At 39.0% G+C, this 21,956-nt stretch overlaps 1 protein-coding gene across 1 annotated transcript in view; it reads left to right on the top strand.

The window, feature by feature from the left end:
• Jade3 (jade family PHD finger 3) overlaps positions 1-20,124 on the top strand; it is a 118,420-nt gene extending 98,296 nt beyond the window's left edge. The window contains exons 10-12 of the mRNA XM_026413740.2: positions 12,914-13,384; positions 15,461-15,578; positions 17,479-20,124. Coding sequence (XP_026269525.1) covers positions 12,914-13,384; positions 15,461-15,578; positions 17,479-18,374 — 1,485 coding nt within the window. The 3' untranslated portion in view covers positions 18,375-20,124. The remainder of the gene's footprint in view (positions 1-12,913; positions 13,385-15,460; positions 15,579-17,478) is intronic.
• The last annotated feature ends 1,832 nt before the right edge of the window (positions 20,125-21,956 follow it).

The following is a 21,956-nucleotide window of genomic DNA, read 5'->3' as shown; positions in this document are numbered from 1 at the left end:
TTTTCTTTATTGTGGAACCTGCATTTTCACTCTGTTTTTACTATTTTGAGAAAATTATCTTTAGGAGCTGGGTATGTAGTTCAGTGGTAGGGTGCTTGCTTAGCATGTACAAAGCCCTGAGTTCAATCCACAGCAACACAAATAATTATTTTTATAATTGTTAGTTATTGACAACATGACTGTGTCAAAATAAAGCACTGACTTGACCTTAGCAGACCTGGGTTTGCATTACAGCCCTGCATTACTACATCACTACATTCTGCCTTCTGTATGGTTATTCATCTATAAGTTGTTAGCTCAGATTTTTTTTAATTTTTAGATCCCACACCCTGACGAGGCAGACAGACAGTAAATATTAGATTGATAAGTAGATGATAGATGAACAGATGGATAGAACATTCTGGAAAAAAATTGTCATCTTATTTCATGACTTAGAATTCAAATTTTTCATTTTATAAAGATCTTACCACATTGAGACTCAAGCTTTCTTTTTACAGTGCTTGGGATTGAACCCAGGACTTTATCCATGCTAGGCAAGTGCTCTACTACTGAGCTGCATCTCCAACCCAAACTTTAGATTATAAGGAATTGTATTTATTCAACATGTAGTGGTAGAGTGCTTGTCTAGCATGCATAAAGCCCTGGGTTCAATCCCCTGTACTGAAAAAAGAAAAGCAACATATATTTATACCTAATTATGTAAAGGCATTGAGTCTGACAGTTAACCAAAAAAGAATCATTCATATACCATGGAATTTACTTTTAGCTGGGAGAAGTAGATAATAATCAATAGATATATTTTTGAGGTACTGGGGATTAAACCCAGGGGCAATTTACCACTAAGGTATATCCCCAGTCCTTTTTATACTTTTTATTTTGAAACATGGTCTTGCTAAGTTGCTAAGGCTGGCCTTGAACTTGCCATCCTCCTGTCACAGCCTCCTGAATTGCTGGGATTATGTGCCACCATACCCAGCATAAGCAGTAGATATTTAATAGCACACTCAAAGGTGGTAAATATTATGGAAATAAAAAATGTGGAGTACAGTAAGAAGATAGGGAGTATAGAGAAAGTTGCATGAGTTACAAGTTTAAATAGAGTGGTCAGGGTAGAATTCATTGTGTAAGTGGGAGTTTGATCCAAGGCTTAAAAGCAAAAGAAAGAGCTATGCAGATGTTTAGGGAAATAATGTTCCAAGCGGAAGAAACAGCCATTAGAAAGGCTATAAGATAGGAGTGTGTCTGGCCTATTTGAGCAACTGAAAAGAGGCTAGTGAGATGAGAATGGAGTATGTAGGAAGAGGAAGTTAAAGGGATTACTCAGGGGCCTGATTGATTATGGCAGAGGTTGGCAATTTTTTGCTACAATTGGCCAGATACTAAATACATTAGGCTTTGTGAACCATGTATCTTGATTGCAACTACTTAAAACACTGCCTTTGTAGCATGAAGACAGCAATAGACAATACTTAAAGAAAAGAACATGGCCATATCCCAATAAAACTTCATTTTTAGACTCTGAAAATAAATTTCATATAAGTTTCACATGTCACAAAATATTGCTCTTTTGCTGGGCATGGTGGTACATGCCTATAATCCCAGCTACTTGGGAAGCTGAAGCAAGAATATCACAAGTTTGAGGCCAGCCTGAGGAACTTAGCAAAATCCTATCTCAATTTTTTTTTTAATTAAAGGACTTGGGGCTGCAGTTGTGGCTCAGCTATAGAGCGCTCTCCTAGCACCTGTGAGGCCCTGGGTTCAATCCTCAGCACCACATAAAAATAAATAAATAAAATAAAGGTGTTGTGTCCAACTACAACTAAAAAATAAATATTTTTAAATCTTTAAAGGATTGGCTGGGGTTGTGGCTCAGTAGTAGAGCACTTGCCTAGCATGTGTGAGGCACCAGGGTTTGATTCTCAGTACCACACATAAATAATAAATAAAGGTCCATCAACATCTAAAAAGTATATAATAAATAAAGAACCAGGGATGTAACCCAGTGGTAAAGTACCCTCAATTCAATCCCTAATACACCAAAGAAAAATTTCTTCTCTGGATTTAAAAAAAAAAAATCCTTCTATTCTTCGCTCATGGAGCACAAAAAACAAGTGACCAACTGCATTTAGTTTGTGGACGTAGTTTGCCAGCTCCTGGTAATGGCTTCCAAAAGCCTTATAAATCTTTAGTTCTTACACTGAGTTAAGAGGGATTCATTGGCAGGTTTTAGGCAGCCAATTGATAGCATTTTTTTTTTCAATACTGGAGATTGAATTCAGAGGCGTTTACCTCTGAGTAAATATCCCCAACCCTTTATATGTTATTTTGAGACAAGGTCTTGCTATGTTGCCAAGGCTGGCCTTGAACTTGCAATGCTCCTGCCCCAGCCTCCTGAGTTGCTGAGATTGCAGTTGTATACCATCATACCAGCAATTTATCTTTTTTAGATATAATATTGTGGTATGAAAATAATACAGAGAACAGGGCAGGGCACTGTGAGGTGAAGATGCAACAAGAATGGCCATCTACCAAAACCCACTAAAGCTGGATGGTGGGTATACAGAGAGTTTATTATATTATTCTATTATGTAGGTTTTTCCATAGGAAAAGGTTTTTTAAAAGCATTTTAGCTACTCTGTTGAGAGTAGAGCCAGACATGGTAGCCCATGCCTGTAATCCTAGCTAAGCAGGAGGCTCAAGGCAGGAGGATCACTTGAGTCTAGGAGTTCAGTACCAGTCTGGGCAGTAAAGACCCTTTCTTTTAAAAAAAAATAGACTGTGAGGACAGAAGTTTAGAAGCAAGAAAAGCAATTAGAAGGAAATGCAATGAGAGAAGAGGTGGTTGGTAGCTTTGACCACAGTGGTAGCCCTTGAAATGGTAAAACATACTTGGATTCTGGATGAGTGTTGAAGGTGGAGCCAACAGGATTTACTATGGATCAGATATGAGGTGTGAGAGAAGGAAAAGATTTAAGGATGACACCATGATTTTTACCCAAACAGGGGGAGGATGAACTTTGGATAAACTGTAAAAGGAATCTGCGGATAGAACAGATTTGAGGGAGAAAATCAGGAATTCCATTTTGGACACTTAAGTTTGAGGTGTCTATCACATACCATAGTCAAAATGTCAAACTGGCAGTTGTTGACATGAATCTGGAGTTTAGGAGGAAGTCTTGGACCAAAAACATAAATTTGGCAGGCACTGGCATATGGATAGTTTTAAAGTGTCGAGTGGATAAGTTCACCAACTGAGTCAGAATAGACAGGGAAGAATGGTATCAAGGACTGGACCTTAGCTTTCCAGAGTTAGTAAATCAAGGAGAATAGGAACAGCTAGCAGAGGAGACTAAAAAGATACCCACCAGGTAGAGAGGCAGAAAATCAAAAGAGTGTAGTAGCCTTCAAAACCAAAAAAAGAAAGCATTTTAAGAAGCAAAAGCTCCATGGTGTTACCTCCATGCTGAGGTAATATATTTATTAACAGGACAGAACAGTATGCATTCAAAGGGAGTAACTGAGTTACGGAGAAAGCTGTAGCAGCAAAGGTTTTTCAGTAGGTAAAAAAGGATGGGGGTGCTGGGGCTATAGCTCAGTGGCAGAGCACTTGCCTAGCATGTGTGAGGCACTGGGTTCGATCCTCAGTACCACATTAAAAATAAAGACATTCTGTCCATCTACAACTACAACATTTTTTTTAAAAAAGAAGCTGGGGCAAAGTATGCTAGTGAGGGGTGCTTTAGACAAAAACACAGATAGTTGTTCCAGGAAACAGGCTTGAAGGGCAGAGTATGTGAATACAGTTTTAAGTAGGAACACTAGTGGGAATCTACAGGAGTTCTCTTTTGATTTTTGTAATTTTCTAAGTATTATTGCAAGCAGAATCATCAGCTCATAATGTGGATATGGGTGAGGTCTAGAGGTTTAAGGAGAAAGGTGTGAAATGTTTTCTGTCCTGGGAAATGTGACGGAAGTAGCCAGTGGCATTAAAGGCAGTCCCATCCCCACTTCTGAGCAAAGGTGGTAAACTTTAGGTGATCTTTTTGTTTAGTTTGGTTTTTGTTGTTTTGTTCTGTAGTGCTGGGAATAGAACCTAGGGCCTTGTACATGCTAGGCAAGTGCTCTGCCACTGAGCTGTATCCCCAGCCTCAGATGATCTTCTGCCCCACACCCCATATCTACAGATGAAAACCAGGGTCCCATGCATGCTAGGCAAGCTACAAACCCCAACCCCACCAGGTGACCTTCTTAAATGTGATTGTATTTTTCTCCACCTATGTTCTGCTTATACTGAAAATGGTCTTTGTTTTCCACAGTTGACAACTGGATAGGAAGTCCAGTTTGGTTTGTAAGAAAACAAACCAAAAAAAATATTTTCCTTTTAAACCATGACTAAATAAAAGTAAATTTCAAATCCATTCATGATCCAGCATCTTGCTTCCCTGTACAGGAATCGGAAACACGGAAAACAAATACAGTAATTTAGTAGGTGTCAAGCTTTGTTAGCATAATTGTTTTTTGGAGTTCTATTTAAGAGTCTTTATAATTATGAACATATCTTGGGCATTTAGCTTTTTTTGCATTTAGCTTATAAATGCTTTATGGAAGTCTTTTAACTGTGAATTGTGTTTTGTCTGGCTTCTTTTATTCTGGCAATGGGAATATCCTTCAGTCCTCCGCTTTTAATTTGGAAACATCCTCTGGGCAAGGATAAAAATTGTAACACCAGCAGTTTGGGGGTCCAGACCAGCCAATATCTGTAGCCTCCACATTTAGGAACTAGAACCATCCTTTCTCCTGAATACAAAGGCTTCTGATATTCCTGATGCAGATCCTAAAGTCCTGGTTCAAATCAGGTACAGCCCTGGATTTTACCTAGATTGCGTACACAGTCCTTACCTCTAACTGCCAGCAGCTTTCCAGAACTCCTGTAGCTTCCTTCTCTCTCTCTCTCTCTCTCTCTCTCTCTCTCTCTCTCTCTCTCTCTCTCTTTGGTACCAGGGATTGAACTTGGGGCACTTACCCACTGAGCCACATCCCCAGCCCTGTTTTGTATTTTAATTACAGACAGGGTCTCATCGAGTTGCTTGGGGCCTCACTAAGTTGCTGAGACTGGCTTTGAACTCACAATCTTCCTGCCTCAGCCTCCTAAACTGCTGGGATTACAGGTGTGTGCCACCATGCCCAGCTAGTACTTCTCTATCTTATGTTCAAGCCCCATTCATTCTAGATCCAGATGCTTTAGGCATTCCTAAGTGTAAAGAAAGAATAGTGGTTAAGAATATGGCCTTTGGAGGGCTGGGGTTTTGGCTCAGTGGTAGAGTGCTCACCTAGCACGTACAAGGCCCTGGGTTCAATTCCTCAGCATCACATAAAAATAAATAAATATAATAAACATATTGTGTCCAACTACAACTAAAAAAATAAATATTAAAAAAATATGGCCTTTGGAGTCAGGCTTCTGGAGTTTAAATCCTGATTCTACCTCTTGCTGGTTACACAGGCTTGGAAAAATTAACTAACATATCTGGACTTAAGTTTCCACATCTATAAATGAAGATGTTAATAGTACTTACTTAAGATGGTAAGAGTTTTAGCATACTGCCTAGAAAGATAGTAAATACTCAGTGTTAGTTGTACTAGTAATAGTACTTGTGATTTTTATTTATATTATTATGCTCTAGAGTCAATCTAACTTTGCTGATAGAAAGCTCTATCATTCATCACCCAAACTGAATAGAATCATTAAACATTTGGGATTTGGGTAGACAGTAGAAGGATGGGACCCTGTCCAAAGACATATATACAAGTATACTGAAATAAAGATAAAATGGTGGGCCACCAACAGTTTACTGTTGGCATGAGAGAAGTGAATTTTTTTAAAAAAACAAAATCTTCACCACATAGGAAAGTATCAAGTAAGCAAGTACATCTGCTCAGTGACTATTAAAGATAGTATATTGGAGAGAAAAAAATGAAATATTGAGGGAAAGTGCCTTATTATTATTCTCAGTTTGAGGAGTTTTAGTGTTTTGGGGGGTTTTTCTGTTTGTTTGTTTTGATTTGTTTTGTGTTTTTTGTTGCACTGGGAAATCAAAAACAGGAGCACTTGACCACTAAACTACATCCCAGCCCTTTTTATTTTTTGAGGCAAGGTCTCAATGAGTTGCTTAAGGTCTCACTAAGTTGCTAAGTCTGGCCTTGAACTTGAAATCCTGAATTGCTGGGAATTATATATATATAGTCAGTACAAATTATTCTTGTTCTATGACAGTTATGGTCCCTTTTTCTGTATTTGGGGGGAGGCAGTACTGGGGGTTTAACCCAGGGGCAATTTACCACTTAGCTACATCCCTAGCCTTTTTTTTTATTTTTTATTTTGAGATAGGGTCTCACTAAGTTGCTTAGGGCCTCACTATGTTGTTGAGGCTTATCTTGAATTTGCAATCCTCCTGTCTCAGCCTCCCAAGTCACTGGGATTACAGGCACATGACACTGCACCTAGCTATGGTCCCTGTCTTGTAGAAGCTCAAGAGTATGTTAAGAGAGGCCAGACATAAACACAGAAGAAGTTACCTAGCACTGCAGTGACATCTCCACAGACCTTTAGGCCCTTAAGGATGAGAGATCAGAAGGGCTGGTGGTCACTACAGGTGCTGGAATTTTAAGTATGCAGTGGCTGAAGTGAGTATTGTAAACTAGCATGGACCATTTATGGTATTGTTTCTGTAACCAAGTTTTGAGCAGATTGCTCTGACTCCATCCATTTCTCTGTTCATCCAAATAGACATTGTCCTGTGGCAGGACAAGAACTGCTGAGGACAGGGCTAAGATATGGCTCAGTTGGTAGAGTGCTTGCCTTGAATGCACAAGGCCCTGGGTTCAATCCCCAGCACCACAAAAAAAAAAAATAGAGGGCTGGGGTTGTAGCTCAGTTGGTAGCGCATTTGCCTTGCATGTGTGAGGCCCTGGGTTCGATCCTCAGCACCACATAGAGACAAATAAATAAAATAAAGGTATTGTGTCTGTCTACAACTAAACTGTTGAAGACATATGCACCAGGTGTTTGCTATTCCAGTCAGGTGTTATCTGCTCTTGAGGAAGACACAATGTTTAAAGAACAGCAGTTTTGGGTTTTTTTTCGCAGTGCTGTGACTCAAACCCAGAGCTTCACACATGATAGGCAAGTGCTCTACTGATGAGCTACATCCCCAGCCCAAAATATCTCTGTAAAAAGAAAATAATACATAAGTTAATGTCTTAATTCTTTAATCAGTTTCTGGTATTCTTTTTTTTTAAAGAATTTAACCATTATTTTATTTATTTGTTTGTTGTTTATTTGTTTTTATGTGGTGTTGAAGATCGAACCCAGGGCCTTACCAGTCCTAGGCAAGCACTCTACCACTGAGCTACAACCCCAGCCCTTTGGTGTTCTTTTTCAAGATTATTGTTCCAGCCACCCTATCTGGTTCCATTCCCATCCCACAGAAACTCTCCTCACAAATGTGGATGTGTAAATAAATAAATATTTTTAAATGGATGTGTAAGGGTAGCATTTTTCCCCCTAATGAAAGATTTTCTTCTCAGTATTGGAGGTTAAACCAGGGCCTTGAGCATGCTAGGCAAGCTCTCTACCATTGAGATACATCCCCAGCCCTAATGAAATTATTTTTCTAAGTCTGTTTACTTCTATGTCTTCTGAAGAATATATAGAAAATATTTCTTATTTTCCCCCTTTAGAAGTAAATAAACTGCAATAAGATACTACTTCATACCCACTGGAGTGCCAATGATAAGAAAGGGTAACAATAATGGTTGGCAAAGATGTGGAAAAAAATGGAACTCTTCTGTGTTGCTGGTGAAGTTGTGAAATGATGTGGCTGCTGTGAAAAAGTTTGACAATTTTTCAAAACAGTCAACAAAAGTGACCCCATAAACCAGTGATTCCATTTCTAAGTAGGTACCCATATTTTGAAATTTCCCCAAGACTGTCTTTAGATTCATTAATTCACTAGAAGTACTCACAGAATTCGGAAAGCCATTATGTGCAGTTATGATTTATTTTAGTGAAAGGAAACAGATTTAGAATTAGCCAAAGAAAAAGGCACATAGGGCATGGTCTAGGACAGAACGGGAGTATAACTTCTATTGATACCCTTCCAGGGGAGCTGATCAGAGAGAGCTTATTTCTCCCAGAAACAATGTGTGATATACCAGGCTATTGTCAACCTGCAAAGTTCAGCCAATATCATTGGGGCTTGACCATGTAGACACAGCTGACCATCCATGTGGATGACCTCAGTTCCAGGTCCCTCTAGAGGTCAGCCTGATGCCACATGGCCCAAAGCCTGCACTGTAAATCATGCTGTTAGCATAGACTATCTGACTTGGCCCAACGCTGCCAGGTAATTAAAGACAGCTCTTGTCAGATAGGTCAGACATCCCAAAGGCTTCAAAGTTACCTCTCAGGGGCTGGAGGCAAAGGGCCAAACCTTTCTTTGGAGAAGGGTAATTCTTTACTGCACAATACTCATGAAATATAAAAACATATAGTCATATAAAAACTTCTATATGAGTTTCCATAGCAGCATTGTTTTATAATAGCCAAAAGTGAAAAACACACAGATGTCTATCAACTAATGAATGGATTAATAGATGGGATATATCCTTACAATGGAATATATTTTGGCCATAAACAAGATTGAAGTGTTTGAGTTTTGTTTTGTTGTTGGTAATGGTAGTGGTACTGGGAATTGAACCCAAAAATGTTTTAACACTGAGGTACATCCCTAGTTCTGTTTAATTTTTGAGACAGGGTCTCACTAAGTTGCTTGAGGCTGGCTTTGCATTTTCAATCCCCATGACTCAAACTCCTGAGTTGCTAGAATTACAGGTGTGTGCCACTGTGCCTGACAGAATTGAAATTCTAACATATGCTATGATACTGATGAACCTTAAAAACATGCCAAATGAAAGAAGCCAAACACAAACAGCTACATCTTGTATGATTCCACTTATATGAAAGGTCCAGAATGAGCAAATCTATAGCAATAGAAAATTTATTAGTGATTTCTTGGGTTTTGGGTTGGGAACAGAGAGTGACTACAAATGAGTACAAAATTTCTTTTTGGAGGTGATGAAGATGGAATTAGGTAGTGATGGTGGCTGTACAACCCTATGACTATACTGAAAACCATTGAAATGTTAATTTAAAATTGGTGAGTTTTGTAATGTGTAAGATGTCTCAGTAAACCTGGGGGGTTGTGTTATTTCAGTGAGTGGATGTGATAACCACACTGATATGCATATAGTAACATGTATAAAGATGTTTGTATGAGTGCTACTTGCTCAACACAATGAGAACAGTTATTTCAGTTAAAATATTTTTTTAAAAAATTAGGGCTGGGGTTGTAACTTGGTGGAAAGCTTGTGTAGCACATGAGAGGCACTGGGTTCGATCCTCAGCACCACATAAAAATAATAAATAAATAAAATAAAGGTATAAAAATTGAGGTGTTTCTAAAATTTTAAGAATAAACATGGGTTTTAAGGGGCATAATAACACCTCCCCTCATCTTTAGTGGTTAGAATAAAAATAATGATATACATGCAAAGGCATTTTGTTTAGTAGAATATGCCTTTATCTTTTCAGAAAAAAAAATAAGTAGGTATTTGGACTGGAGATGTAGCTTAATGGTAGAGCATTTTCCTAGCATGCATGAGGCTTTAGGACTGATGCACACCACCATTAAAAAATGTATTTTTGTGTGTGTCATGCTGAAAATTTAACTCGAGACCTTATGGGTGCCAGGCAAGCATTGTACCACTGAGCCACATTCCCAGCAAGAAATAAGTATTTGAGTGGTTCCAAAACCTAGTTGGCATTTCTTCTTTATCACCAAAGTATATAGACCTCCAGTTATAAATAGCACAGAATGACCTTTTCTTAAACAAGATGAATTTTATGTATGTATGTATGTGTATATATACGTATGTATGTACTGGGGATTAAACCCAGAGGTGCTCTACCACTGAGCTATATCCCTAGCCCTTTTTATTTTTTATTTTGAGACAGGGTCTCACTAAGTTGCCCAGGCTGGCCTTGAACTTGCGATCCTCCTACCTCAGCCTCCTGAGTCGCTGGGATAACAGGCGTGTGCCACCGCACCCAGTTTATGGCAGTTTCCTAAGAGACATTCCATTTTTCATATAAGTACCAAATTCTTATCTGTGTATTGTCTTTTATTTTGAGTGATCTATATTAATTATCTACATTCTATAAGTTTGACCTGAGAGAGATAATCTCTTTTTAGCTTCTTATTGGTATTAGTAGTAGTAGTAGTAGTAGCAGTAGTAGTAGTAGTAGTAGTAGTAGTAGTAGTAGTAGTAGTGTGTTTGTGAAGGGGATCTCTTTATGTTGCTCAGGCTAGCCTCAAACTCACAATCCTCCTGCCTCAGCCTCCTAAGTGGATGGGACTTTTATTGTATGTCACAGGTTCATCCCCTTAAACAGAAAATCATTTTGTTTTTTCTTCCCATATTTGTATCTGTTATTAAACAGCAAAAGAGCATTATGGCCAACACTTTTAATCTTTTGCTAAAGAATGCCCTTTACTACTTGTTTTTGAAATGTCTGGCTAGTTTCTTAGCCAAATGATAATAAAAGGTACTCAGATAAAAGTATGTTCTGGGTTTTCATTATCCTCATTTTCATGAGGCTTGCCAAATCTGTGGAAATTTTAAGCATACAGATTTTAATGTGATGTAGCAAAATTTTCTGATACAACTGGCCAAAGCTGGGGAGGGTTGTAGTAGGAGATTGTGAGCTTTTTGTCAGTGAAAGAGTATAATATGTGACTAGATTATACTACTTATTTGGAAGGTGAAGGGGAGTGGGTTGAAGATATAAAATCAAGTACTATAGAGGAAGTTCAAGCAATAATAAATGTGAGACTAGATTAGATGATGTTGGAATTATATTCCATCCCTGGAACTTTTTATCCTGTGAAATTAGCTTAAATGAGATCTTCCCCCATTAAAGCTTTGATGTTTGCCAGTATTCTCTTAGGTGTCTGAGGAGACCTGTTAGACTTTGCATTCTTTCTGTCTTTGTTCATATCCATGGTCATTCTCTGTTTAACAATTATCAAACCCCTGATACATAGAGCTGCGGGCCCTCCAGATGTAGGCTTCCAAAAGCTTTGAGACTTAGAAAAATTCCCAATATTTCCTTAGAAATAATTCCTCTCTTGCTTTCCTCTCTTCTTCTACTTAAACATATAAGTGTACCCCTGTATTTTAAATCTTTGGAAGGAAAGTTGTAACATTATAATCACAACATATAGCAATTAAATCTAAGGAAAGTACAAGAAATGCAGCTATTATGGACTAAATTCTTTCTACTATGCCTCCTTTCTACTAATTACTGATGAATATTCAGTGTATACTCCACAGTAATGTTTAAAAAATGTTGTAAATCTATGAATGAATGGCAGAATATTATAAACACATTCAGAATGTCTATAACCACACTTTTTAATAGAGCTTTCTGATGGAATTGTTTTATATCTGTGCTGTTTCATACGATTGGAATGTGGCTAGTATAACTAAGGAGCTATACTTTTCATTATATGTAATTTTAATTAAAATTTTTGTGGTGTTGAGGATTGAGCCCAGGGCCTTGCATGTGCTAGGCAAGTGCTTTACCACTGGTCTACATTCCTAGCCCAATTTTAATTAACTTAAGATTTAAATAGACATTCATGACTAGTTGACTACTATGTTGGACAGCTCAATTCTACATGAATAATTTCTAGAAGTTGGGTTACTCAGATATTATAATTTCTATGAACTTTTAAAATATTTGTTTTTATTATTATTATTTGTAGTTCTAGGGTTCAAACCCAGGGCCTCCTGAACATTAGGCAACTGCTCTACCACTGAGCCACATACCCCCCAAACCTTTATAGAACCAATGGATGTTCTGGCAATAATATTGACTTTGTTTTTATTTTCATTTGTTCAAAAGCATTTTCTGATCAACTGCTTATTCAGTAATTGATAATGATTTCCAAAATTAATGACACAGCTTCTGTCTTTAGGATCTATGGCTAGAGAACTTACAGTGTGAAAATTACTACTATAAAAGGATATATAGGGTGTTATGGGAGACCCAGAGAAGAGACCTCATAAGTGTTTCTATAAGTTGCTAAAGGCTTCTCAGAAAAACTGAAGGTTTAGCTAGGTGTGGTGGCACAGACTTGTACTATAATCCCAGCTACTTGGGAGGCTGAAGCAGAAGGATCACAAGTTCAAAGCCAGCCTGAGAGACCCTGTCTCAAAATAAAAATAAAAACGGTTCAAGGATGTAGCTCAGTGGTAGAGCACTTACCTAGCAAGAAGCTAGGTCCAATCCCCAGTAGCTGAAGAAGAAGAAAAAAAAAAAAGCTGAGCACAGTAGCATACTCCTATAATCCCAGTGACTTGGGAGGCTGAGGCAGAAGGATTGCCAGTTGGAGGCCAGCCCCAGCAATGTAAAGAGGCCCTAATCAACTTAGTGGGAACCTGTCTCAAAAAAGTAAAAAGGGATTGGGATGTAGCTTATTGGTAAAATGCCCCTGGGTTAAATCCCCAGTACCAAAAACAAAAAAAGAAAGAAAAGATAACTGAAGGCTTGAATACTTAAGCTAAAACCTTAAAGGGAGAGTTAAACAATTCTGATTTGCTGTATTCTGTAGGAGCAAATTTTCTAGGTTACTTCTAAAGCATGTATCATGGTCAGTTTAGGAACAGTCTTCCCCATAGCTCCCTATCTTTACTTTGCTTCCTAAAAGCTCTCAGTTTAGGCCAAGAGACTCAGTGATCTCCCTTTCGCACTTACCCTGATGCTTTAACACATCCTTTCTTCCTATAGTGCTCCGTGAAAAGCTGCATCACTGCCTTCCATGTCACCTGTGCCTTTGAGCACGGCCTAGAGATGAAGACCATCCTAGATGAGGGGGACGAAGTTAAGTTCAAGTCATACTGCCTCAAGCATAGCCAAAACAGGCAGAAACTTGGGGAAGTCGAGTACCCCTACCACAGAGCTGCTGAGCAGAGCCAGGCCAAAAGTGAGAAAACCAGCCTGCGGGCACAGAAGCTTCGGGCGCTGGAAGAGGAGTTCTATACTTTGGTACAAGTGGAAGATGTGGCTGCCGAGCTTGGGATGCCCATATTAACCGTGGACTTTATCTATAACTACTGGAAACTGAAACGCAAAAGCAACTTCAATAAGCCATTATTTCCTCCAAAAGAAGAAGAAGAAAATGGCCTAGTACAGCCAAAAGAGGAAAGCATTCACACTCGCATGAGAATGTTCATGCACCTGCGGCAAGACCTAGAGAGGGTAAGTTTATCACCTCTGATTAGTGTGCAAATCTCAGTTCTGCATAGAGATGGAGGTCCCTCTTCTAGTTTAAAGATGGCCAGCTCAGTATGGTGTAGTCTTCTGCATGTCCTTTATTTTCTGATTTTACTATGGCCCCAGATGTTGGGCTCTGTTTAAATTTTGACAGGCACATTCAAGGGATTAGAGAGGCCTCAACACATATGTTCAGTGAATTTGAAATTTGAAATAAATTCTCATTTTGTTTACTTTTTATTCACTGGGGAGCTTAAACTGGCTCAGCTATACTTTATTGACACATTTATGAGACTTCAGGCCAGAAAAAAAGTGAATTTTTTTCAGGAAAACTCTAGATCAGGGTTTCTAAAGCTTAGCACTCTTTTTTAAAAATATTTTTTAGTTATTAATGGACTTTATTTATTTATATGTGGCACTGAGGATCAAACCCAGTGCCTCACCATGCTAGGCAAGCGCTCTACCACTGAGACACAACCCCAGCCCCCAAACTTGGCACTCTTGATATTTTGCTTTTTTGTTGGGATGGTGGTAGGTTTTTTTGTTTTGTTTTATTTTGTTTGTTTGTTTTTATGGTACTGAGGATTGAACCCACTTTACCACTGAGCTACATCCCAACCCTTTTTATTTCATTTTATTTTTTAATTTTGAGATAGAGTCTCACAAAGTTGTTGAGGCTGACCTGGAACTTGGAATCCTCCTGCCTCAGCCTCCCAGTTTCTGGGATTACAGGCATGTGCCCTCATGCCCCATCTCATCACTGTTAACATTTTGGGCTGGATAGTTGTTTGTTGTAGCAGGCTTCCCTTTGTTTTAGGGAAGATTTTGTTTTCTTTGTTTAGGTGATGGGGATTGTGCTCGGGGTGCTCTATCACTGACCTATATCCCCAGCCCTTTTTTATTTTTCATTTTGAGATAATTTCACTAAATTCCTTAGGGCCTCACTAAGTGACTGGGGCTGACCATGAACTTGGAATCTTCCTGCCTCAGCCTCCTGAATCACTGGGATTACATTTGTGTACTACTGTGCCCAGCATAGGCATTAAGATATGTACCATTATCACTGGCCTCTACCCAGTAGATACCAGTAGCACTGCTCATACACATCTAGTTGTGACAACCAAAAATGTCTCCAAATTACCATGTTTCTTCTGGGAGTCAAAATTGCCCCTGGTTGAGAGCCACTCTACCAGATAATTTAACTCATGATATATCTATCAGGTATCTTCTAAATTAGGTGCTTCAGGGGTTCAGAGAAAGGTTAAGTACTATGTTTACCCTAGAGAATTTTATAATTGAATATAATTATAGAAATGGCTTGATTTCCCCCCTCTGATACCAAAATTTGAAAAGAAACTATTAGATTTGACTCACTTTAAAACTTAAGAGACATGTATATAGCACCTACCATTAGTACTATTATTACCAACACTGTTGTAAGCATTTTATAAATATTAATTCATATAATTCTAACATGCTTATGGAAAAAAATCTATTATTATCATTCCTGTTTGTATGTGAATAAATTGAGGCCCAGAAAGTTTGGGTAACTTGCCCAAGTGAGGAGTATGAGACAGTGAGAATTTTACCTTTGTGGCTATGGAAACTTGGCTAAGTTGAAAATGTGGACCAGAAAAAGCCATTTCCAGTCTTCCAAGCATACCTTTCTCCTTGCTGGTCCAGCACTTGGTAGAAAATTGTAGTGGAGCCAGCACTGCCATCCTTTGTATTCAGGGACCTAAAGGGAAAGCTGAATTGTTAAACCATCTTCCCAGCCTTGATATGTACATAAATATCAAGCCCATGACACTGCAGGAAGAGTAAATTTCAGAAGGTGCTTTGCTTATGCTGCTGATTGATATGGGAATCACGCCACTAAACTTGACCGTACTGTGTGAATTCCTGGGGAGTGGCTGTTAGCCTTTGGCTCTTGGGTCCTATCTTCGCTCCTTACTCCCACCCCACCTGACCTTAGTAGTCTTCATTTTCACTAAACAATTTCATTTGCTGGGTTTGCTTAACGTGACAAACAACTCTAAATGCTGGGAATTTGGCTTTCAGGTCCGAAATCTGTGCTACATGATAAGCAGACGAGAGAAGCTGAAACTGTCACACAACAAAATACAAGAACAGATCTTCGGTTTACAAGTCCAGCTTGTTAACCAAGAAATTGCTGCAGGTAATTAGTATATTAAATTATCCTGGCAAATATACAGATTCTGTTACATCCTATTTTATCCTAATTTAAACTTTATGCCAGTTTTTCCACTTAAAAGATCTTTTAAAATTCTTGTCAGATATCTCATTTGCTTCAGTCCAGTCCTGATATTAACATGACTCATTTCCCTGTCAGCTCATGAGGCAAGCAATTCCAGGGTAGGGTTGGGGGTGTTTCAAGTCTCTGGCAGATCATCTAGATCCAAGACAGGCATTTGAAGCCATTAGGTGTAGCCATGAAATTATCCTGTGATTATCAAATTCATTTAGAAATTGATAGGATTGAATCCATTTCTAGAAAACATTTAATTCCAGGGTTACTTTATAGTAGTCTATTAAAACAAATCCTTAGCTAGAAATTAAGAGATCTTGTTTTCATTTATTAAAAAATATTGAGCACCTATTAGGTCTAGGAACTGATCTAGAAGAAAAGCAGTCAGCAAGATAGAATCCCTTTCAGCTGGGTATACATCCCACTTGGTGAGATACAGGTGAGCATAATTACAGTGCCCAAAACATGGGAATTTGGCTGGAATGATGACAGTCATATTCAGTGAAATCTATAATCTCCCTTCACCTTATTTAAAACAGAGTTATGTGGCAGAGCCTGAGCAACTATGGGTCACTGGGCAGAATATGCAGAATTAGCTACTGCCAAGGCAAGCCATAAACCAAGAGAATCACTCAGAAATGAGGTGTCAAGTAGGCATCAAAGGCTCTGGGGTATTGCTGAGTATTATTGGGTCACAGAGTTGTGTAGCAGGAGACAGCAAGTCTACTCAGCCACAGGGCAGCATGACTGGCAAGACAAGAACCAAAACACAATAGGAAAGAGCCCCTGCATGCCAATGAGATTGGCCCCAGCCACAAGGCTTCTGATTATAGGAATCAACCTCATTATGGCTTGCAGCATCAACAGGTGTCAGGCCCTAGAAGGGATGGGAGCTGTGGCTATTCAACCTAGACCCTTGGAAAATACATGCTGCCTATTGGGGCACCCAAGAGCTGTCCTCTCTGTATCTCATGAGGATGACTGTGGGTAAAGGTTAAATCCATATGCAAATAGGAATTGTTTGGTAGTGTTCTTTTTTATTTAAGAGCACTCAAAATAATAGAGGAAGACCAGTTCTAACTGCAATCATAGGATGACTTAATCAGGTAACTGACTACCAAAACTCCCCAGGCCATGCCTATAACCAGTCAGTGGCAGCAATGTTGTGATTCTTTCCTGCTGACCTTATCTATACTACACAACCTCCCCATATCTCCATAATGTTCATTCATAGTTAGGAAATTATTACAGGTTAAAGACATAAAATTTGCAGGAACCACCATGACTTCTAATGTCAGGCTGAAATATATACTTATTCTTCACACACCAAAATCTGTGCTAGGCTTCTGAGGATTTGTAGTTGACTTGCTTTAGGAGGACCAGGAGAGAAGGGAGGAAAGCATTTGAAATGTCTATCTGAGGTACATCCTAAGTACTGTGCATGCACACACAGGGAAAGCCTGTTCCTAGTCATTGCTAGTGACATTCTTTTCAGAAATAAAAGGGGCAGAGATGAGGATGTAGGAGGCAGTACACTAGTCTTTGTGATAATTTTACAGATTGGGAAAACAAAGGTGAAAATATTGGGAGCCATGAAACAGTAGCATTTCTGAGCCTTTCATCTGTAGCATTCTGGATCCCATCTTCTAGTTCAGCTCACGTTAGCTGCTACACAATGATGTTCTTACATATCAAAGACAAGTGCTCATTAGACCTGTGGAAGAATGGGTAGGTGAACTTATTCTACCATAAGCATGTATGTTGTTTATTTAAATCAGATGCTAAAATGAATCTTTCTTTTTAATCTTAGGACTTCCTTTGACAAATGCACTAGAAAACTCATTGTTTTACCCACCGCCAAGAATTACCTTAAAGTTAAAAATGCCCAGATCAACCCCGGAAGACTGCAAAAACAGCTCCACAGAGGCTGATCACCGACCTTGCTCTCCTGGCAGTGGCTCCCCCATTCACAGTAAAAAGAGCATGCAGGTGCCTCAGGAGCCACTAGAAATGAAAGTGAAATCCTATCCAAGACATCCACTAGAGAGCAAGAGTAACTGTTTGCTGGCCAGTCTCAGCCATTCTCGGAGTGAAGCAAAAGATTCCAGTCCTGCTTGGAGAGCTCCCTCTGCAGAGTTCTATCATGGGCAGTCACTGGGGAAACCTCTGGCCCTTCAGGCTGCCCTTCATGAACAGTCTTCAGTTGGGAATGGGAAAAGTCAGACTAACTCTAAGTTTGCCAAATCCAATGGTGTAGAGGGTGGCAAGTCTGGGAATGTCACCCAAAAAGATAGCTCAAGTGAGGAGTCCATGCTTAGCTCCCACTTGGCCAGTCAGGGTAGCATTAGAAAGTCCACTATGGAACACTTTGGCAGGTCCTTTAAAGAGGCCACCAATAGATGGGTGAGGACCACTGAAGATCTCCAATGTTGTGTGAAGCCAACCAAGAATGTGAGCCCAAAGGAGCAGTTTTGGGGTAGGCAGCTTCTCAGGCGATCTGCAGGGAGAGCTTCATATCAGGAAAATGATGGATATTGCCCAGATCTAGAGCTTAGTGATTCTGAAGCAGAAAGTGATGGAAATAAAGAAAAGGCCAGGGTAAGAAGAGATAGTTCAGACAGGGAAAATCCTCCCCATGATTCTAGACGGGATAGCCATGGTAAAAGCAAGGCACATCCTCTCTCCCATAGTTCAATGCAAAGGTGATGGGAAACTATCAAGTTTAACCCAAACATTGCCTTTGCCCCATATTTGGGGGGAAATCCATACACCAAAAGGGTTCTAGCATAATATTAGGAGGAATTGCAGGGAAAATTTAAGAATTTTTTCCACAACAAATTGACTTGCAGTTTTGGAAAAGGTTTCAACTCTAGTTTATACAAGCACATTTCAAGAATTTCAGGTTGTCCAGAGGTTTGTTTGTCAGAAGCTATTGGGAACAGTGGGTCCAGAGTATTTGCTCAGTAAATACTTGAGGGCAGCTTTCCAGATACATTAACATGTTGATGAGTCTATATACTAAGTCTTTGCATTGTTAATGGATTTTCAAGAGACCATGATTATCAGACACTAAAACTACTTATCTTTCCAAACTACAGCATGTGCGTTTCAGAGCTCCTGCCTGTAGAAAGTTTCTAACTCTGCTAATGTCTCTAAACCCTCTTCAGGGGAGAGACCAGGAAACCAACATTCTCAGATACTGTCAGACTCACTACCCTCTTCCTTTGCTTTGTGCAAGGTTGAGTTCTTTTCACAGTATCATAACTTACTGAGTCGATTCTCCTAATGCTTACAAATGTCCAGTGCCTGTTCCTAGACGTGCTTGTTGGGGACGCACTTATAACTCTCTTCACCCAGCTAACAAGCATAAAAAAAGCTAACTTGTGGATAGTGTTTACAAAAGTACAGAAGTACTACTTCCAAGAAAAAAAATGCTCTGATTCTCTCTGTTTAGGCATTTGTGAAGGATCCCAGAGCCTTTCCCAAAGTGAGACCATTTCTGGGATATTTGTACCAGGTCAGGGTTTTGTGTTGTTGTTTTCAAATAAGTTTGACTAAAATAAGTTTGGCTGACAGTTTTTGTATACCTGCTTTAATGTTTATAAAAATTTTTATTGAGGTATAATTAAAATATAATAAAATGCACAGAGGTTAAGTATTCTTACCTGCTTTAATTTTGAAACAGATTTTTATTGTCAACAGAATTTGAAAGCATGTGTTTAACACATGGATATAATTTAGCTTTCTATCAATTTTGAATCCAAGACAATTTTCCAAACAAAAAGACTGGAGTTGTTTTTTCAGAAGTTGCTTCTACCCTGTTCCCAAACTCAGCCTTGATTAATTTCTGGAGGAAGAGAATAGTTACATTTTGGGAGGAGGGGATAAAACATGTCTGCTTCCCATTTAAGAAAGGGGGAAGATGCCATTTTTAAAATGTGAAGCAGACTAATTCTCAGCTCTCTTTTCTTCTTAGCCTTAATTTGATATTCTCTTTCTTCTAGTTTGGGAAAGTATAGTGGGAAGTTTCAGACAAAAGTGGCCATTTTCAATTTTTAAAGTTTCTTACTGATGAAACAGTCCAGCTGCAGTAGGTGCCAGTCAGTGGAGGCAGGGGCCTTCTCTCCATCAATATGGAAGACTCAGTAGTTTTCCTTTCCCCCACTTTTGTTCTTAAAGCCTTGTTAATTGGTTCCTCTGCCTTTTGTTTTCGCTTTTTCTGAAAACTTCTATATTTTGCCTCTCCTTTGCCTACATCTTCTAAATGTTTCTTTTGTGCCTATGTACATGTGTGAACATGCCATAACATATGTGGTAGGTGTCCTATATTTTGTTTGAATGGAAAAATGAGGAAGAGAATTTCCCTTATTCATGCACTGGGCTTCTGTGCTTTTTCTTTGAGTTCTCCTGGGGTGGACATTAATTTGACACTTTCATGGTAACAAAATTATAATAGGGCTGTGTTGTAAACTCCTTATGTTAGAGGCCTGTGTCCTTTCCTACCTTTCTATTCTGAATGAGTGGAAGGAAAAGCAAACATCAAAATAGTGCTTCAGCCAAATTCCATATGTAATGCCATAGGGAGAGTATGGAGTAAAATATCATTCCAGTCAGGGAAATAATAGTGGTAATATTTTTACAGGATTTTCCTAGATAAATGAAGGAGCCTTCAGTTGTATACATTTCAATTGCCCCAAAATGCATTTGCTACATTTTGTTGTTGTTTCAAGTATTACCTCTTAACCTTTGTTAATTTTTTCATTTTGTCTTATATAGTCCAGTTTTCAAGATAAACTCAGTCTTTTTTCAAATGTCACCTTTTTACCAATACTTTTTCATTAAATTATGAAAACTGTTAACTACTGTCTGTGTGGTAATTTTTTATTTTGACATATTGGTTTTAGACTATCTTACCTGTGTTTCTTTTATATTTAAAAAATCATATTCACTAAATGAAAACAAACAGATGGTGGGGGATAGGGAGGAAGAGGAGGAGAGATTGGATGTTCAGAAGCACAGATTCATGTCAATACTGGAGCCAAAGAGAACTCTGGGTTTTGGACGTGACCCAGAAACCATTTTATCAGGCTGGTAAGATAAAAACCTTAGAATCACCATTAAAAATCACCAGGGAGGGCTGGGGTTGTGGCTCAGAGGTAGAGCACTCACTTTGCACATGTGAGGCCCTGGGTTCAATCCTCAGCACCACATAAAAGTAAATAAATAAAATAAAGGTATTGTGTCCAACTACAACTAAAAAATTAAATATTAAAAAAAATCACCAGGGGAATGGATCCTCTCTAAAGTGATGAGGTTCAGAAGGCTTAGTAAACTGAGCATCACTTACATATATGTATTTTACAATATTCATTCTATTTGGGTCCTGAGAATATTAATACCATACTGGTTATGTGGTGTCATGAGTGGACTTTGAGTGGATCATAAACATTTTCATGATATTTGAAAAACGTACTTGCTGAAGGTCATTGGGAAAATCGTTAGTGCTGATATGTAAAAGGTAAGGTTGTTCTCGTTCTTCCCTCTCCCCGCTTCTTCCCTCCGTCCCTCTCCCCCTCTCTCCCTCCTTCTCCATCCCCCCTCTCTCCTTCCCTCCATCTCCCTATCCTCACATATTTCTTAGTGGTTGACTGTTTTGTTCTGGTAAATTGTTCTAGAGAACTGAAACTACAAATACAGTCTTTTATAGCCAACAAAAGCTATTGGGTTTATATACTAATGAATCTTCTATTTGGTATTAAAGAAACATTAAATTTAGAGAATAAACCAGAGAATGCACTGACCTGGGGTTCTTTTCCTTTCCAGGACTTTGAATTTCTCGGCATGTTTGTTGCTGCTTTTTCCACAGGGCTAGGGATTGAACTCAGAGCCTGGCACAAGCTAGGTAAGCTTCTACCACTGAGTTATACCTCCAGCCCCTTACAGGCCTTTAAGAATTGAGGGGAAGGGCTGGGGTTGTGGCTCAAGCGGTAGCACGCTCGCCTGGCATGCGTGCGGCCCAGGTTCGATCCTCAGCACCACATACAAACAAAGATGTTGTGTCCGCCGAAAACTAAAAAATAAATAAATATTAAAAAAAAAAAGAATTGAGGGGAAATTGGTAGGAGTAAAAACTTATTCACTGCTGAATAAACTTTCATGTGATATTTTTTTTAAATGTATCTTAAAACGGGCTGGGGATGTGGCTCAAGTGGTAGTGCGCTCTCCTGGCATGCGTGCAGTCTGGGTTCGATCCTCAGCACCACATACAAACAAAGATGTTGTGTCAGC

The sequence above is a fragment of the Urocitellus parryii genome, chromosome X (assembly GCF_045843805.1).
Source record: "Urocitellus parryii isolate mUroPar1 chromosome X, mUroPar1.hap1, whole genome shotgun sequence".
Classification (NCBI taxonomy): domain Eukaryota; kingdom Metazoa; phylum Chordata; class Mammalia; order Rodentia; family Sciuridae; genus Urocitellus; species Urocitellus parryii.
This window is presented reverse-complemented; position numbering and strand designations above follow the sequence as displayed.